At 42.5% G+C, this 14710-nt stretch overlaps 2 protein-coding genes across 2 annotated transcripts in view; one reads left to right on the top strand and one right to left on the bottom strand.

Annotated features, from left to right (window-relative positions):
• RBFA (ribosome binding factor A) overlaps nucleotides 1-14710 on the bottom strand; it is a 35436-nt gene that overhangs the window by 13782 nt on the left and 6944 nt on the right. Inside the window, exon 2 of the mRNA XM_069957900.1 lies at nucleotides 3486-3573. The gene's annotated coding sequence lies outside the window, so the exon portion shown is untranslated. The remainder of the gene's footprint in view (nucleotides 1-3485; nucleotides 3574-14710) is intronic.
• The window catches only part of LOC138783323 (glyoxylate/hydroxypyruvate reductase B-like), a 32160-nt gene continuing 20823 nt past the window's right edge, over nucleotides 3374-14710 (top strand). Inside the window, exons 1-2 of the mRNA XM_069957902.1 lie at nucleotides 3374-3605; nucleotides 13957-14337. Of these exons, the coding sequence (XP_069814003.1) occupies nucleotides 13962-14337 (376 nt within the window). The 5' untranslated portion in view covers nucleotides 3374-3605; nucleotides 13957-13961. The remainder of the gene's footprint in view (nucleotides 3606-13956; nucleotides 14338-14710) is intronic.

Here is a 14710-nt window from a genome sequence, read left to right as displayed (position 1 = left end):
ACTGTCACTGTATACATGGGCGGCTATAACATGTGTGACTCACTGTATACATGGGCGGCTATAACGTGTGTGACTGTCACTGTATACATGGGCGGCTATAACGTGTGTGACTCACTGTATACATGGGCGGCTATAACGTGTGTGACTGTCACTGTATACATGGGCGGCTATAACGTGTGTGACTGTCACTGTATACACAGGCGGCTATAACGTGTGACTGTCACTGTATACATGGGCGGCTATAACATGTGTGACTGTCACTGTATACATGGGCGGCTATAACATGTGTGACTCACTGTATACATGGGCGGCTATAACGTGTGTGACTGTTACTGTATACATGGGCGGCTATATACGTGTGTGACTGTCACTGTATACACGGGCGGCTATAACGTGTGTGACTGTCACTGTATACATGGGCGGCTATAACGTGTGTGACTGTCACTGTATACATGAGCGGCTATAACGGGGCCAAAGAAAAAGCTGAATTACTGGCTTCGTTATGATTCAGAATTAAGGTCATATAACATATGTTCCCATTATATAGATAGATAGATATTTTACCTTCAGGAAATGCCATCTTATAGTTACTGAATCTGTCAAGCTCCCTCCCCAACACACATTAGGCTGGTGGGATTGCTGTTTAGGGGGGGCACTCTGGTCAGAAATTCATATTTTGTATAGACTGCTGGGGGTGCACAGGCAATGATTAACGTCCTATACTCACCTACCCTGCTCCCACCAGTCCTCCTCTCATAGCTGAACTACTGGCCACTACCTCTGGACTTGTCTTGGCAGTAGCAGCCTGATCAGACAATCACTGACTGAAGTGGGACAGTGCCTAGTCAGTGATTGGCTGAGCAGGCTGTCACTGCCAAATGAGTTTAACATTCTCTGCAGCCCCAGTAATATATGGAAAGTTATAAACGCCTAGGGGCCCCCGCACACTTTCCTGACACCTTTTTTGCCATTTTTATGTCTGTTTGTCCCTCTGCCTTAATCCCACATTTGGGCAACAGATAAATGGAAATGAAATTGAAATGGATTTGTATTGGGATCAGTTGTCCTCTGTTTTTAATCCATGCTTGCATATGTACCACAAATGGAGATACACATCAGTTCTTATTGATATCAATGATACCAGACGTAAATGTAGAGGCTTTCTGTTTATGTCTGTTTGCAAGTCATCAATTTATTTTCATCTCTTTGTTGGCAAAATAGAACAGAGAAATGACTGTGATGCAGAGGGTCATGCTCAGATGTGAACCAATGTTAGGCTATGTTCCCACTTCTGCACAGGCTAACTGTGTAGTGCGGTTGCTGAACAGCTAATTGGTGGGACTGTCCTGTATTGGCAGATCAGTGACTGATGACCTATCCTGTGGATAGCTCATAAGTATGTTTTTCCTGGACAACCCATTTAAAAGCTCAGGCAACCTGGCTAACCCAATAATAATGTACTACAATAAAATGAAGAAAATTACAATCATGAAATAGAACATGTTTCAGTATCTCTCTCCCTCCTTGTGTATTCAGCCTCATCCACATATCAGTTTTTTCTATCCATAAATCAGGATCCTGATATAGGGTAGAGCCACACGTACCATGATACCCAGTATGGCCTATGGCTCTGCATTCTCCCAGTAGACTTTCATTCTGCTGCAAGAATGCAGTCACTGCCTATTTAACTAAGTAGCTGCTGGGCCTTAAACAGATTATTTTCACCTGCCCGCACTCTGGCCTGCTTCTCTGACTCCCACCTCACTGACGGCCCACTCAGTCAATGAGTGACGAGGTGGGACAAAGCACTGATTGGCTGAGTGGGCAATTCGCTGCAAACTCAGTATGTGTGAATCTACTCTTAGGAAGAGTGATCATCTGCATAAAAGTAGGGTCTTCACTTATACAGTCTGTTTTTGCAGAATGGACTGACCATATGGGTCCCATCCATACTTATTAAAGCATTGCCTGGTAACTCTGGTTCTTCTGGTGGCTATTTATTACCCTCCTATCCATTTTTGCAGATCTGTAAAAACTGAAGCTTCACTGATGCCATATGTATGGTTTCTCCAGGAAATCACTGATCCTGATTGCTGAGGTCCCAGAAAAAAAGCTGGTGTGTGGTAATCCCTTAAAGTGTCCTTATAACTTTTAAAATCTAAAACAACAGTAGATGTGATATAAAGCAAGTTTGCAATTTACATTTAATCAATTTGTTTAGTTATCCTGCTGTAAAACAAAGCTGAACTTACCAGAAATCCAGGTCCATTCTCCTGAAGGCAGATTTTCTGACTTGTGCTGGTGGAAAAAAAGACTAAATGCAGGAAGTCCCAGCCACTACAGAGAGTCACGGCTCAATGTGTCCATTAGTCACATGACAGTCACTGCCTTCCCTATGAGTGTTCAGATGACCTGGGAAACCTGAGACTTCCTCTGTTTAGACTCTTTGAAAAAAAAAAAGTCAGAACACAGGAAGTGCCGTGTTTTCCGTGATAACTAATAAAAAAAATAATGACTGAATGAATGAATAGAAAACTTGCTTTATATCACATCTACTGTTGATTTAGATTTTGAAAGTTATAAAGACAGTGACCCTTTAAGGGAAAAGTCCGGCAGGGCAGGACACTGCTGCAGTCACTGATTGGCTGATGGGGCGCCTATTATTCGGGTCAGGCATTTTCCTGAGTCGTCACGTCATCATAACTTGGGGGAAAATCCCTTCTAGCAGGTGTCACGGACCTTCTGACATGATGATTCGCAGGCAAGGGGAGAGGTGAGTAGTTGTTTCTTATGTTCCCTTCTGCCCCAGCCAGACTTCTCCTTTAAAAGGGTATTCCACTAAAAAATAACATAACATTATGGGCATAAAATAACAAACAGTGTATTCTTACCTTTCTGCACTCCCCCGGTGGTTTCCTACGGCATCTTCGGATCCCTGCCAAAACAATCCCACCTTCATTTCCAAGACAGACTTGCTTCGCTGTGCTGCCATGGCCACTGATTGGCTGAGGGGAGGAGATAAGATCATCTCGCCTAGGACCCAAAGATGCCATAGAAGAACACCGGAGGAGCGCGGAAAGGTAAGAATGCCATCCCCTTGGCAGCAACATATCAAAACTTATTTTTGAGCTGAATACTCCTTAATGGTGCGTTCACACCTACAGGATCTGCAGCTGATTTTCTGCAGCAGATTTCATTTAAATAACTGAACACAGCATCAAATCTGCTGCAGATCTGCTGCAGATCCTGTAGGTGTGAACACACCCTTAATGTTTTATTGGCATAGGTGATATTTATAGAGAAGGGTGAACCATCCATGATCTGCATGAGTTTATCGCAGGAAGTTGCTTATTCTAAAAATGTTTTTGTTAAACCAGTTTCTTCTACACCTGTTTCTGCTTTCAGAAAAAATATATATTATAACATTGCATTTAAAAAAAAAATGAATGCATTAGGTCTGCTGAGTTGAAGACAAGGTGACCTACCTACATTCCAGTCTCCATAGTCTAATTTATTAAACTGGTTCTTCAAGCAACTCATTAACTTCTTCCACTTCATCAGCAAAGTCCATATCTGAGAAGTGAGAGTGAAGAACGAAGAACGTGGTAAGTACTTATCATCTGGGTCTCTATGACTTTATTTATTTTTGTACTTTTGCAGCTCTTTGTCAGCATTACTAGATTATGGTGTTCATAGGAGCCACAATAAATAACTGTGAAATCACACAGGTGTACAACATATCATAACTTAAAGCATTACTGCCACTAAAGGGGTAGTCTGGGCAAACATAAAAAAACAAGGAAGGCTGGGGTCATGTGAACAAAATAAAGAAGTGATACCCATCCCAGTGCCCACACAGCCACTGCTCACAGTCACTCTCTGGTCTCCTGTACCTCCCGGTTCCTGTGTTGTCACAACACCACAGGAACTACCAACTCAGCCAGTCTGGGACTGCATAGGTGTTCCTCCTCAGTCACTGATTGGCTGAGTGGGCATTTCTAAACAGGGCTGTTACATCACAGGACCAGGAAATACAGGAGATCAGTGGGTGACTGTGAGCGGTGGCACTATGGGGGTGCTTTAAACCCCTTTGAAACAGACATTTTAATAATTTTTAACAGTCTGAGTCTCAGTGCTGTAATGTCAGCCTAATAGGATGCATGCCAGCATTACACTGACAGCTTAAAACACTGCAATTGAGAAATATGCTACTTGGTAAAAAGTGATCCCATGGTCGTCTGAAAAAAAAAGGAAAAGAAAAAAGTTAACATGAATAGAGTATTAAAAATAAATATATTTTTTATATATTGTACTCCAAAATGGTATCAATAAAAACTACGGCTCATTCACCTAAAAAAACGTCAGTCTTCACACGGTCTTATTACCAGAAAAATAAAAAGTTTCGGCTCTCAGAATGTGGCTTCAAAAAATATATAGCAAATATAGCAAGTACTTTTTAAATGGAGAAGTAGTAAAACCTAACAAAATGCATGATTTATATCACACTGACCAATAGACTAAAGGTAACATACTATTAATGGATAGGTGAGACGGTGGGTAGCCGGCACTACTATAGACAACAGGAGGTGAATGCAGCACAAACACATGCAGGTATAACCACGACTAGGAGTGGACCCACGGGGGTGCACAACAAAAATTGCAGCTGAATGCACAGTATGAGTACTGGTAGAGACAGAAGTGGCACTCACCACTTAGGGCCAAACATCATCTTTATTGAAGTCATGGGACACTCAGCATGGAAGGGCGAAGATGGATAAAAGCAGGTGCACCTCTAAACATTTAGAGACACCTGATTTTATCCATCTTCCCCTTCCATGCTGAGTGTCCCACAACTTCAATAAAGATGATGTTTGGCCCTAAGCGGTGAGTGCCACTTCTGTCTCTACCAGTAAACATATTATTAATGCTGTAAAGTTGGTGGGGACCTCGGCAGCCAGGCCCCCATGTTACTATGTTGAGTAAGAAGGTTATTGCAAGTTTAGGCACACGTTAACTCCAAAATTCTTTCTGGCTCTTCATCATTAGGGATGCCACTGAAACATTATCTCCATGCTGAACAGGTGGGGAATAGGAGGCAATCTGCCTGGAGCATTCCTAATGATGAGGAGGGTGGGGAGGAGGGACAGAGAGGTTGTGCAAAGTTAGGGCACAGATACTCCCGTTTGGCACGGGCAGGCCCGTATCTGTCATGAGGCGAGGTGAAGTGTTCGCCTCAGGCGGCAGATAACACAGCCCTTGAGGGGGGCGGCATCAACGTCCTGTGTCCTTGTCATTACAACTAGTTACGGCTCAGTGCCCGGCCGTGTTTCCTGTCAGTTGCCTCATGAGAAGGGCTGAGGAGGCACTGGAAGCCTCGTATTCATATCACATAAAACATAGATATAGTGTCTCCTGCTGTTAACCCTTTCAATAATGCAGAGTTATTATACTCTGCATCACTTACACACTGTAGAAAAGAAAAAGTTAACAGCAGCGGGGACGCTATATTATGTCTTCTCTGCACTGCCGAACTCCGAGCTGACCTCAGCATAGTGCAAGAGCAGGAGAAGAGGCATAAAAGTAATGTTCTGCTCTGCTGTTAACTCTTTCTGTATTGCAGAATGGAAGTGACTAGTAGAGTATTGTTGTACCGTGTTAGCCATAGAAATCAGTAGAATAGAGAAGAAATCAGGCGATACCTTTTGGAGGCTAACTGAGTATATTTGAGTGTAAGCTTTCGAGAGTCTAGCTCCCTTCGTCAGACAAGATGTTATACAGAACTGAAAAAAATCACAGACTTATATACACACTAAACAGAACTCATCAAAGGATTTTAGGAAACTTTGGAATTAACAAAATGTAATATATACACAGGGTCTGCTATTTACAACAGGTCCATAAACTATAGCTCATGAGGCGTGACAAGAGGATGGTGATCTCTTGTTGCTATCTGATTGTTGTCAGATTAATGGCCTAATAGTAATTAATGGTCTTTATAGCCAGAACAGGTCACACATAGGCCGACATGAAGCTGGCATGGATATTGAGACCATGTTGCAAAGTTTTAAATTTGAGCATTAGTTTATATTCCCATTCCCTTCTTTCTCTTTGTGTCTTAAAATGTCCCATTAAGACTGTAACCCGCAGGTCTTCTACTGTGTGTCCCTCTCCAGAGAAATGTGCAGCCACAGGGAGATCTGTCCGGCCGTTGTTAATAGTAAATCGGTGTGAGTTCATACGTTGACTCAGTCTCTGCCCTGTTTCCCCCACATAGAGGCCTGTAGTGGGACATCGCACACACATGATCAGATACACCACATTGGAAGATCTGCACGAAAATGTTCCCTTGATTGTGTGTACCTCCTGTGACTGTGGGACTGGTACACTGTCAGAGATATGGATATGTGTGCAGGTTTTGCACCGGTTTTGTAGGCAGGGTGAGGTGCCATTATCCGTTGGGGCCTTCAGAGCACTGCGGATAATGATTTGTCGCAGGTTTGGTGGTTGCCAAAATGAAAGCAGTGGGGGGACTGGGAATATTTCTTTTAGTCTGCTGTCCTTGTGTAGCACAGATTGGAGTTCCCTAGAAATCTTTCGTAGGATCTCCAGCTGTGGGTTGTAGGTGACAACTAGGGGCACTCGGGGTTCATCTTGGGCCTCCTTGTATGTAAGGAGAGTGTCCCTGTTGATGGCTGCTGCTTGGCTGATCTGTTTGTCCGTCATGTTTGGTTTGTAGCCCAATTGGAGGAATTCAGTCCTAAGATTAAGGAGGTGCTGGTCCAGGTCTGCTTTTTCTGAGCAGATACGGTTGTATCGAATAGCCTGGCTGTATATAATGGATTGTTTTGTATGTTTGGGATGGAAGCTGTCGCTTCTCAGGTAAGCAGTTCGGTCTGTCGGTTTGCGGTATATTGATGTTAGTATCCGGTGGTCTTTAATGCATATAGTTGTGTCCAAAAAATTGATTTCACTATGGGAATGGCTTAGTTTAAGGTTTATGGTGGGGTGAAAGTCATTGAAGTCTTCATGAAATTTAAGCAGGGCCTCCTCACCTGCAGTCCAGATAATCAGGATATCGTCAATGTATCGAAGGTAAGTCATAGGTTTGATGGTGCATGTGGATAGGTATGCTCCTTCCAGTTCTGCCATAAAAAGATTTGCATACTGGGGTGCACATCTTGAGCCCATTGATGTCCCCATTTGCTGGAGGTATAGGTCATCTCCAAAGGCAAAATGGTTATGGGTTAGCAGGAATTGAATGAGTTGTGTGATTGGTTTTATTGGGAGGTCTTGTTTCTCCAGGTATTTTCGACATGCTGCAATTCCATCTTTGTGGGGGATGTTAGTGTACAAGGATTCCACATCCATGGTGGCCAATATGGTGTCGTCAGGTAGTGGGCCTAAGGCTTTTAGTTTGTTTAAGAGGTCAGTAGTGTCCTGGATGTAGCTGGGAGTGTCTCTGACCAGGGGTTTTAGGATATTTTCTATCCAACCAGAGATATTTTCTGTCAATGTCCCAATGCCTGAGATTATGGGTCTACCTGGGTTGCCTTCTTTGTGGATCTTGGGGAGCATGTAGAAGCAGCCTGGTCTGGGATCTTCTGGAAGGAGTAGTTTAATTTGTTCCTGGATGTTATTAGGAAACTTCTTGATCATGTCCTTGAGTTGTTTTTTGTAGGCCTCTGTGGGATCACCTTCAAGTTTAGAGTAGTGGACGGGTTTGGATAGTTGTCGGTTTGCTTCCTGGATATAGTCACTGGTGTTCATGATGACTACTGCGCCCCCTTTATCAGCAGGTTTTATTTTTATGTCCTGATTCCCTTTAAGTGACTTAATAGCCTTTTGTTCTTGCAGAGTAAGGTTATGTACTTGTTTTTTTCTTTTCTCCAGGATTTCAGATTTTAATGGAAGTGGAATGGAAGTGATGCACAGTAATACTCTACATTCTGCAGTACTAAAAGAGTTAACAGAGCAGCCTGTTTTATGGCTCTTCTCTGGCTCCTGATGTCAGAGGTCAGAGGTTATCTATAGTGGTGTCCCATACACACTGCGATGCTGCACTGTGCCTGTCCTGGATCTTCTCTCCCTGACTATTGCTCTGAGGTCCCTGCAGTTTAGACTGCTATCAGTCACAGGATAGCATACTCAGCTGAGGCATTAATCATGTTGAATGAGGGGACCTGGGAGTGCTGGAGTTCTTGTATGGGGAATGTGAGGGGCACTATGGGCATGGTGATATTACAGGGAATGTGGGGAGGGCAGGGGGCATGATAATCTTGTAGGGGGAATGTGGGGGAACAGGGATATAATGCTAAAATGCAATTTTTCAGCTCATTCAAGTACAGCTGCTAGTTCTGCTTCATCTGTGTCTTGGTGTATTTTTTCTGCTTATTTAACATAAAAATAGAAAATCGAGAATTGTCTCAAAATAAAAAAAATAGAGATTTTATTTTTTGGCCATATCGCCCGGGGGGGATTTGGGGGGGGGGGGGGGGGGCGCTTTGTCAGTTCTCGCCTCAGGCAGCAAAAAAGCTAGAATCAGCCCTGGGCACGGGGCTTCAAGTTTAAAAGTATTTTTTTAGGACAATAACTGCATCACCTTCCGAACTGCCCACAGGACAGATCTTGGATTAAAAGCAGCAATCCGAAGGTACAAGTAGTTTGGGGTAGGGGGGGGGGGGGTCAGATGGTGGGTACAGAATCGCTTTAAACAATTTATAGAAACAAAAGCTGACAACAGTGGTGGGTATAGCCCAACAAATTAATATCTCCATAACTTGTCATGTACCCTTGAACATCAATTACAGCTTGACAATGACATCTCAAGTTGTTCACAGGTTGATTGTCTGCTGAGGCTACTGCCCTGAGGATTGTCTGCTGCCCTCAGGTCATTGAGGTTGTGGGGTACAAAGTTACCAGCCTCTACACAGTGACTCTGCTGATCACATAGATTTTTTATGGGATTTAGGTCTGGAGAAAGTGAAGGTCCCTCCATTTAAGGTACTTAGGTCTCCAGCAGCCATTCCCTAATGATAGGACCTGGATGAGCTGCAGCATTGTCATCCATGAAGATAAAAATTAGGCCTGTGTTGCTCATGCAGAGGCACATTGATTGAAATAATTATGTTACTATTATATGGGCTTGTCCCTGTACCATTCCAAAGTGTAGGGCAGTATTGTATAAGGGCGCTATGCATCAGCCACTATTTCCTTTGGTGGTGGTGTTAGTGGTGGTACAGTGTGGGCAGGGGTCTGAAGTCAATACTGCCCTACAGTATAATGTATACAAGATCAGGTTGGCACAACCCCTTCCAAGGCGTCGGGCCCGTGCAGTCAAAAGCAAAGATGGGGTGCCAATCTCTCAGAAGCAATAGTCTCTAGTGAACATAATTCCCAATGAAGAAATGAATGAGGTGGCACTCACCATCGGATGAATTTCTGGACTTTATTTCATCGTTTAAAAGGACATAACAGATGCAAACAACGATCTGGCAGACGCCAGCAGGTAGGTGGTAACAGTCTGTTTTGCGGTGAAATCGCTTCTACGGATCGCCTACCAAGCATGTGTCGTCACTCGGTTAAATAGATATAAGATACATATAATTAAGACATATAACAAGTGCTATACAAAGCCCGGCCAGGCCTTCTGCCTCTAATCGCAAGATCCATTCCGTTTCTAATCTCATGAGCATACGGTGTCTATCTTGCCCTTTAGAACTGTGAACTCTTTGTATACCAGCAAATTTTAAGCAAGAGGTATCGCCTTGATGCACGTCTCTCACATGTTCAATGAGTCTAGGAGCTCCTGAACCCGTTTTAACAGAGGAGAAGGAAGACATTGGCAAAAAGATACGAGGGGAAAGAGGAAAAATGTCTCGTGGAGACACTGAATGTGGGACTCATTGATGACAGTACTACAGTTAACATCGTGAACTTAACTGATTTGGTCTTAGACCCCCCCCCCCACTATCTCTGTGTTATCTAAGGGTTTAAACTTTTGCATTCCTAAACCTTTTAATTTTGTTGAATTTGAAGCTGACCTGGTAAAAGCTATGCGTAAATTAAACTTAAAGAAATATTTTGCAAATAAATGTTTAACTAATAAAGGTAAAAAGGAAGGTGAGACACGCATATCTATTGGTCCCTTGTGCTTTATTCCACCTGATCTAAACAGTGCAGATGAAAGGGCTAGTTTGGCCATTCTATCTGAATTAGCAGGAGGTGAACCTCCATCAGTCCCGAATCTCATTTAAGACGACGAAGCTTTCACCAAAACGGTTAAATCTACTTTCTCCCCTCCCATTATACCAGGTAGCAATTTAGATTGTTTTCAGAAGAAGGTGATTGAGGATATCAAGGCTCTTATTTACCCTGTAGATTCCCATAATCTTAAAAAGGAGGAGTGGTCAGCTCTTCAACGCTTGAAACAAAGGGAAGATATAGTGGTAAAAAGTGTGGATAAAGGGGGGGGGGGATTGTACTAATGACCAAGGAATATTACATTTCTGAAGCCTACAAACAGCTAGATGATGTTAGGAATTACCAAAAATTATCTTCAGATCCCACTAATAAAATATGTGATAAATTACAAACTTTCCTAAGGATATACACTGAAAAAGGAATAATATCGGAAAACACAGCTTGCAAACTGTTCCCCACCACATATAAAATTCCATGTTGGTATTTCATGCCCAAAATTCACAAAACAATACACAACCCCCCAGGTCGACCTATTGTGTCTGGTGTAGGCTCAGTGTTGGAACCCCTATCTCAATATATTGATTGGCTTTTAGGGCCTATGTTGAGGGACGTTCCTACCCTAGTAAAAGACACAAATGAGTTTTTAGTCAGCCTGGGAGATTGTGTATGTGATGACTCTTCTTTACTTGCGTCTATTGACGTGAAGTCTTTATATACACTGTAGGGATCTTCCCGGGGGATGGTGTGTTTGGACACAGTTCACAGCAGACTTGGACTTGTAAAATAACAGCTTGGCGTTTATTTGCAGCATAAACAATCCAGAGAACAAAACACAGCAGCACCGTGCTTTAGGGTATAAACCCACACACCGTATACACAGCGTATTTACTGCTGCGATACGCAGCGAATACGCAGCAAAAACGCAACAAATACGCAACAAAAACGCAGCAGATTAGATCTAAATAACTGAACTCAGCATTAAATCTTCACCATCAAACTGCTGCGTATTTGTTGCGTATTTGTTGCGTATTTGCTGCGTATACGGTGTGTGGGTTTGTACCCTTAAGAATAAAACAAACAAAAAGGTCTTGCCCGTCTGGGCGCTTACTAACAGGTCTTCTCACCTATCTGACACTTGATCACAGTGCGTCTTTCACCTTGATATCGCAGGGTGTATATAAGCTCCAGCAGTGGCTGCATTCGCAGCTTCCACCAAACACACACAGGCTGTTCACTCCTGGCTGAGAGCAAGGACCTGTACACTGAGCACACCTTTTGCCTTCTCAGGCTGATTGGGATCAGAGCTCACCTGATCCCAAAACCCATACTGGATCGGGGGGAAGGGAATGGCAAGTCCCACTACCAAAACCTACCTGCCATTCCATGTAAGTCCAGGCCCGGCAATAATAAATAATAGCTCAGCAGCATAACACTGCTGAGCACAGATGCCTCCTGGACTCACCATCTCACGCTATGTATTAACCTGGGTGAGATGTACATCCCCTCGAGCACTTTACCAGTGACCTGTCCACAACACGTATTCCTCAGGATATGGCCATTGAATGTATAGAATTTTTTCTGAGGAGGGCAGAGAAAGGAGAAGATTTTATTTCTTTTGTACGTGAAGGGTTAAAGTTGGTCTTATCTAACAATACCTTTCAGTTCAATGACCAATGGTTTCTGCAAGTCTCTGGAGTGGCCATGGTGGCTTGCAGTGTTGCTAATCAGTATCTGGCATACTTTGAGATGCGCCACATCTTCTCTGTTAGTAATCCGTTCCTTAAAATTTATCCAATATTTTTCAAATTTTTTGATGATATATTCATAGTTTGGTCAGGAACTAGCGATGAATTCAGAGACTTTGTGGCCCATCTCAATACTATTAATACTATGAATATGGCTTTTACATACAAGATTGATTCTATTTCTTTGGAATTCTTGGATGTTATGGTGCATAAAGAGAATGGAATGATCACCACTCAGGGTTATAGACAACCCACGGCATGTAACACTCTATTACATTATGAAAGTTACCACACTGAGGCTACCAAAAAAGCCGTTCCCTATGGCCAATTTCTGCGCTTGCGTCGTATAAACAGTTCAGTTGATTCCTTTATGCAATAGGCCCATGAGCTAAAAACTCGCCTGCTGAATAGAGGTTATCCTGAACGTAGTCTGAATAGCGCTCTACAGAGAGCTGCAGAAAAAGATAGGAATGAATTACTGCGCAGGAGTACTAGACCCAAACAAAAGACTACATGTGAACATTTTGCTTTTTCATTTAAACTGTCTCCTATGGCGTCACAGATACGTAAAGTTATTTCCAAGCACTGGAGCTTGTTGGAAAATGATAAAGCTCTAGGTGCTTGGTCTGCAACTAAGCCATTCATAACATTTAGACGTAGTACTAATGTAAAAGATATTTTGGTTCGTAGCAGATTTACAAATAAAAATAGGAAGACAATGTGGCTAAGAAATGAATTAATCGGGAATTTTCATTGCGGGAACTGTAAAGTATGCAAACAGGTGCAAAGAGGCACGTCTCTCACTGTCAATGGTTTAGACATACAGGTAAAAGATTTTATTTGCTGTAAAACTAACCACATAGTATATGCTATATATTCTGCCTGTGTGGCAGATTCTATGAGGGAAAAACAAAAAGAGCTTTGTATTTACGTATAAAGGAACATTTCTATTCTGTTAAAACGGGTTCAGGAGCTCCTAGACTCATTGAACATGAGAGACGTGCATCAAGGCGATACCTCTTGCTTAAAATTTGCTGGTATACAAAGAGTTCACAGTTCTAAAGGGCAAGATAGACACCGTATGCTCATGAGATTAGAAACGGAATGGATCTTGCGATTAGAGGCAGAAGGCCCGGCCGGGCTTAATGAAAAAATAGATCGCAATTTTTTTATTTAAGTTTCTGTAGTGTGTCTCATGTATTTTACATATTTGTACGTGTGTATTTAGTTTTAAAACTTTGTATAGCACTTGTTATATGTCTTAATTATATGTATCTTATATCACATGATTTGTTAATGATCGTCACCGGTCACATGACTATTTAACCGAGTGACGACACATGCTTGGTAGGCGGTCCATAGAAGCGATTTCACCGCGAAACAGACTGTTACCACCTACCTGCTGGCGTCTGCCAGATCGTTGTTTGCATCTGTTATGTCCTTTTAAACGATAAAATAAAGTCCATAAATTCATCCGATGGTGAGTGCCACCTCCTTCATTTCTTCATTGGGAATTATGTTCACTAGAGACTATTGCTTCTGAGAGATTGGCACTCCATCTTTGCTGTTGACTGCACGGGCCCGACGCCTTAGAAGGGGTTGTGCCAACCTGATCTTGTATACATTATACTGTAGGGCAGTACTGACTTCAGACCGCTGCCCACACTGTACCACCACTAACACCACCACCAAAGGAAATAGTGGCTGATGCATAGCGCCCTCCTATGGTGGCCATCATTTTTGCTCATCATGAATTGCCTTTCATTAGTGAACAGCACTGACACCCACTGATCCCTCGTCCAGCATAGAAGGAAAGTGATATGTTGTCTGAGTCGGGCGTATTCATTAGCTGCTGTCTACACCACCCTGGCTGACGCTTTCCTTCCTATGCACAGTGCATACTCTCTGGGCAACTTGAGGTTGGGGGAGAGGGTTGCTTTGATACCACCAGTTGGTGCACTTGTTTCCATTATGTTTTATAATGCCAATAATACACTTCGTTATTTTACAGAAAACATGGAGGAACTTCCGTACGTTTTAATGTCATACAGTGGAGGTTCAAGGGGATTTCCAAAAATATATGAAACTATTGTAAAGAATAATTTCCAAATACTCTACATGGAAGAATTTTACAAAAATAAAAATGTGTATGCTCCAAAGATACAGGCTGTCTTGGTGTGGTGGCACCTGCCTGTTGTTGATAAGGAACTTCTCGATTCTCTTACCAATCTTAAAGTAATATCAAGCTCTGGAGCAGGGGTAGATCATCTGGACCTAAAGTTGATCACAAGTTACGGCATACTAGTCAGTAATACACCAGGCATTGGAGATGATGCCACTGCAGATATGGGAATGGCTCTAATGTTGGCATCTGCCAAAAATGTAGTAGTAGGTAAGTTATTGCAGCTGTGTTCAGGCATATCTTGATTTGTTTAGGTGAATATATCTAATTCTGTTTCACATGTCTGGGATTACAAAAAGCATATGGAGTAAGAAATAAGTGCAGGACCAAAGAATCGAGTTTGGAAATAAATATTTATTGTTGTAACATACTTGTAGCAACACATCTTGGGCTAAAGCTAAAGACCTTCAAAAGTGGAGATGATGCCATCAACCATTGGCTGATACAGCCATTGCTGGTTTTTGGCTGTACTAATTTTATTAGTTTTTCCATAATTTAGTCATCCTAATAATATTCACTAACAATCTATTACTGTCTACTAAATTAAATATTGATCCAACTCCCCCCCCCCCCCCATTCGATC

This window comes from Dendropsophus ebraccatus, chromosome 2 (assembly GCF_027789765.1).
Source record: "Dendropsophus ebraccatus isolate aDenEbr1 chromosome 2, aDenEbr1.pat, whole genome shotgun sequence".
Lineage (NCBI taxonomy): Eukaryota > Metazoa > Chordata > Amphibia > Anura > Hylidae > Dendropsophus > Dendropsophus ebraccatus.
Note: the sequence above shows the minus strand (reverse complement) of the source record. Positions and strands in the feature narration are given on the sequence as shown.